The sequence below is a fragment of the Penaeus vannamei genome, chromosome 26, assembly GCF_042767895.1.
Source record: "Penaeus vannamei isolate JL-2024 chromosome 26, ASM4276789v1, whole genome shotgun sequence".
In the NCBI taxonomy this organism is placed as follows: Eukaryota; Metazoa; Arthropoda; class Malacostraca; order Decapoda; family Penaeidae; genus Penaeus; species Penaeus vannamei.
In genome coordinates this window covers 3,502,107-3,506,725 of record NC_091574.1, presented here as the reverse complement: position 1 = coordinate 3,506,725, position 4,619 = coordinate 3,502,107, and the positions used below count along the sequence as shown (strand labels likewise).

At 48.2% G+C, this 4,619-nt stretch overlaps 1 protein-coding gene across 1 annotated transcript in view; it reads left to right on the top strand.

The window, feature by feature from the left end:
* Positions 1 to 3,845, top strand: part of LOC113823337 (uncharacterized) — a 42,210-nt gene extending 38,365 nt beyond the window's left edge. Inside the window, exons 7-11 of the mRNA XM_070139921.1 lie at positions 718 to 869; positions 1,902 to 2,141; positions 2,549 to 2,655; positions 3,160 to 3,301; positions 3,551 to 3,845. Coding sequence (XP_069996022.1) covers positions 718 to 869; positions 1,902 to 2,141; positions 2,549 to 2,655; positions 3,160 to 3,301; positions 3,551 to 3,705 — 796 coding nt within the window. The 3' untranslated portion in view covers positions 3,706 to 3,845. The remainder of the gene's footprint in view (positions 1 to 717; positions 870 to 1,901; positions 2,142 to 2,548; positions 2,656 to 3,159; positions 3,302 to 3,550) is intronic.
* The last annotated feature ends 774 nt before the right edge of the window (positions 3,846 to 4,619 follow it).

Below are 4,619 nucleotides of genomic sequence, written 5' to 3'. Positions count from 1 at the left end.
TGCCTCTCCTTCTTCCCTACTCTCTCTCCCTTCTCCCTCTCCCTCTCCCTCCCCCTCTCTCTCTCTCTCTCTCTCTCTCTCTCTCTCTCTCTCTCTCTCTCTCTCTCTCTCTCTCTCTCTCTCTCTCTCTCTCTCTCTCTCTCTCTCTCTCTCTCTTTCTCTTTCTCTCTCTCTCTCTCTCTCTCTCTCTCTCTCTCTCTCTCTCTCTCTCTCTCTCTTCTCTCTCTCTCTCTCTCTCTCTCTCTCTCTCTCTCTCTCTCTCTCTCTACACCCCTCCCTTCTCTCTCTCCCTCCCCCTCCCTTCTCTCTTTCCCTCCCCTCCTTCTCTCTCTCCCTCCCTCCTCCCTTCTCTCTCCCTCCCCCTCCCTTCTCTCTCTCCCTCCCCCTCCCTTCTCTCTCTCTCCCTCCCCCTCCCTTCTCCTCTCTCCCTCCCCCTCCCTTCTCTCTCTCCCTCCCACTCCCTCCCTCTCTCTCTCCCTCCCACTCCCTTCCTCTCTCTCTCTCCGGCTTCCACTCCCTTCTCTCTCTCCTCCCCCTCCCTTCTCTACCTCTCCTCTCCTCACTTCTCTCTCTCCTCACTCTCAATTCTCGCTCTCTCTCTCCCTCCCCCTCCCTTCTCTCTCTCTTTCCCAGACCTCATGATAAACTCCCCTCCACACATTCCTCATAGACCCGAACTCCATAACACTCACTCCCTCGCCCCTTTGGACTTCGCAGCCAAACGGAGTACGTGTGCTGGGAGTTCGTCCCGCGCCACCACAACATCATCCGGTACAGGAGGAGCTGGGCGCTGATCTATTCGGATTTCCAAGTGTGCGACTATGCAAATTTCAGGAGTGGGCGGGAGTGGAAGTACGACACGTTGATCTGTAAGTGTCGTGATGATTTGATTGTGAATTGTTATGAAGATTATCGCTGTTAAGGACGACGATGATGATAATAGTTGTAGAAGTAGTAGTAGTAGTGGTAGTAGTAGTTATGATAATGATATTAATGATAATATAAATAATATTAATAGTAATGATAATAATAAAATAATGATGTGATAATAATGACAATAATGAAGACAACAATGATAATAACAGCAGTAGTAGCAGCAGCAGTGGTGATAGTACTAGTAGTAGTAGTATCAAAATAATAATGATAACAGTAACAATAACAATAATGATATTAATAAGGCTTCTCTCCCTTCCTCCCCCTATTCTCCAACCATTTCTGTTACCCACCCGCCCTTGCTCCCCCCTCCCTCCAACCCCACCCAACTTACCCCCACCCACTCCTCCAACCTCTCCTACCCACCCCTCCTCCCTCTACCTCTCCTACCCACCCCTCTTCCCCCTACCTCTCCTACCCACCCCCTCCACTCCCTCTTACCTCTCCTACCCCACCCCCTACCCACTCCCTCCAAGCCTCTCCTACCCACCTCCTCCTCCCCTACCTCTCCCAACAAACGCCCTACCCACTCCCCTCCAATCTCTCCATACCCCCACCCTCCCTCCCCTACCTATGCTTCCACACCCCTACCCACTCTTCCTAACCTCTACTCCTACCCACCTCCTCCCTCCACCTCTCCTACTGCCATCCCTCCTCCCCCTACCTCTCTCTCACTCCCTCCTCCCCCTACCTCTCCTACCCACCCTCCTCCCTCTACCTCTCCCACCCACACCCTACCCACTCCCTCCAATCTCTCCTACCCACTCCTCCTCCCCCTACCTCTCTACCCATCCCCTACCCACTCCTCCCAACTCTCCTACCCACCGCTCCTCCCCCTACCCCCCTCCTACCCACTCCATCCAACCTCTCCTATCCACCCCTCCTCTCCCTACCTCTCCCACCCACCCCCTATCCACCCTCCTACCCCTCCTGTCCCTCCTACCCCTCCCACCCCTCCTACCCACCAGCGGACGCCCCCGACCCGATCCCGTGCCCCTTCAGCGGCCGCTTCTCCTTCGGGCAGCGGGGTCCCTCCCCCCTGGAGCCGCGGATCCTCGGGGGGGTCACCTCCTCCCCCCTGGACACCTACCGCTGCCACAGGAGGATCACCGAGATGGCCGTTTGCGACGAGGAGAGGAAGTGGATCGTCATCGACACGGATCGCTGCATCACCCTCAATAAGGACGGTCATCCTGTGGATTTTAATAGTGAGTTTGGGCTTTGGTGTGTGTGTGTGTGTGTTTTTTTTTTTCTTTTTTCTTTTTTTTTTTCTTTTTTTTTTTTTTTTGTCTGGGGAGTGTGGTGTGTTTTTAACGGGGTGGGGGTAGGGATGGGGGGTAGAAAAAGGGGGTGAGGCAGGATGGGGAGATGACGGGTGGATTTGGCTTGATGTGTATGTGTGTATCTCTCCCTCCCTCTCCCTTCACCCCTTTTCCCCATCCCTCCTTACATCCCTCCCTCCTCCCTCTCCTTGCCTCTCTCCCTCCCTCTCCCTTCACCCCTTTTTCCCATCCCTCCCTCTCCTTACCTCTATCCCTCCCTCTCTCCCTCTCCCTCACCTTCCCCATAGATTTATCAAACCTTTAAATATTCCTCATCCAACATTTCCTTCCAGGTGTGAGTGACTACAGACTCCAGTGCGTGGGATACTGGAAGGAGAACTTACTGTCTTATCTGGTGACCTATGACCCCTCCGATTCCGCTTCGAGGTTCAGGTGCTGGGTAAGTCGTCCGAGGTCAAAGGTCAAAGTCGATTTGTAGGGACTGATTTATATATATATATATATATATATATATATATATATATATATATATATATATATATATAGAGAGAGAGAGAGAGAGAGAGAGAGAGAGAGAGAGAGAGAGAGAGAGAGAGAGATTAGATGGAAGGAATATTGATTTCTTTGTCTCACCCTACATGTAGATGTGTGTGTGTACGTGTGTGTATGTGTGTGTGTGTGTGTGTGTGTGTGTGTGTGTGTGTGTGTGTGTATGCTTGTGTGTGTGTGTGTGTGTTTGTGTTTCTCTATCTGTGTATGCCCCCGTTTGCAACAAACAAAGAACCTTACATGAGTTAAATACCAAGCCTTTCACAATAACAACCACAAAACAATCTTTAAAAAAAAAAACTATCCACCAAACGGAACGCAAGAAAACAGAAACAAAAAAATACCAAACACACCATTTCGAAGACTTAACACAAACCTCCTTTCCCCTTCGAAGGTCTACCTGCGCATCGGAGAGACGAAACTGCGCTTGTCCCAGTCGGTCGGCGCCGCGTGTGGCCTCAACCAGACTTTTCTCTCGTCGACCTACGAGGAAAGCGCGGCGGTGGCCCTCAACCTCACCTTCGAAGAGCGATTGTGTAAGAGAGGGGAAGAGATTTTGTGAATAAGGATTAAAGGTGTCGATGGGTGGCTGTGTATATGATCGTGTTTGTTTTTAGTTATTGTATGTTGTTTCATTTCTGTTGGGTTTATATTTTTCCTAATTCCTCGTTTTTTTTTCCCTACGAATATACGTGATCAGTCTCCCTTACTCCAACTTACCATCGTTACCCACCCGATAAACCCGTTTTCTCTCACAACTCAACCCCCGTTTTCTTTCCCAACAGACGACCAGTGTCCCATGTACTACGACGACGGCAGCGACCCCTGGCGACCCACGGACACCATTCGAACGGTCTTCCGCTTTACTAGTCACAACCCATCCGTCCACGGCCCCCAGATCCTTGTTTTTATCCTACCTGTGATGACTCTGCTCAAGTAAATGACGGGGAAGTCCCCAAGAAGTCCGTCATGGCTGTGATTCTTTGATTCTCTATTCGTTTATTTTTTGTGTCCTTGTATCCACATGTAGCTGTAGTTGTGTGCTGTATCTGTGTATGTTGAATAAGTCAAGCATAAAAGCATAGGGTTTATTCATAATGTTTGTGAAAAGTTCAGGTGAAGAGATGGTATGTATATATGTGTGGTATATATATGTGTGTGTGTGTGTGTGTGTGTGTGTGTGTGTGTGTGTGTGTGTGTGTGTGCGTGTGCGTGTATGTGTATGTGTATGTGTAGATACACACGCGCACGCACTTTATAACCTCCAAGTTGCTTGCTAACATCTTGTCCCACCGTCCTGGATGTCCAAGAACTCTGTCTATCTTGTCTATCGGGTTTGAAGACTAGTCGGACGTCCCTAATGCCGTCCAATATTTCTTAGGAGCGTTTTAAGAGGATTCAGGGAAGCCATTTGTCTGGCCACAAGAACAATTGGTTTGCTATGTTATAAAATCTATTGTTTTGATATCAACGAAATTCGTAGTTATAATTAGATGCATAAGTACTTTTGAACGCAAGCACAAACGCAGTAACGTGTGCACAAGAATGAAAATGAAAACAGCCAAAGTAAATTTTCATTTCTAACTGTGGCTGTTTTCCTTTTTGTAAGTAATTTCCTCTATTCATATTTTTCATGTTCTATTAGGTATTCGCTATCAGAAACGGTTTCTGATCTATTATAATACTCTCTTGGGGCATTCTATACATAAAATCTTATGAAATTGTTATTTGATAGATGTTTTACCTTACGTAGTTGTACCCACTGTGAGATATCTATATATGTTGTAGTGGTCTTTCTTATTGCATTCTGGTTCAAAAGAATTAGAATGATCACTCATAATTACTCCTTTAGTA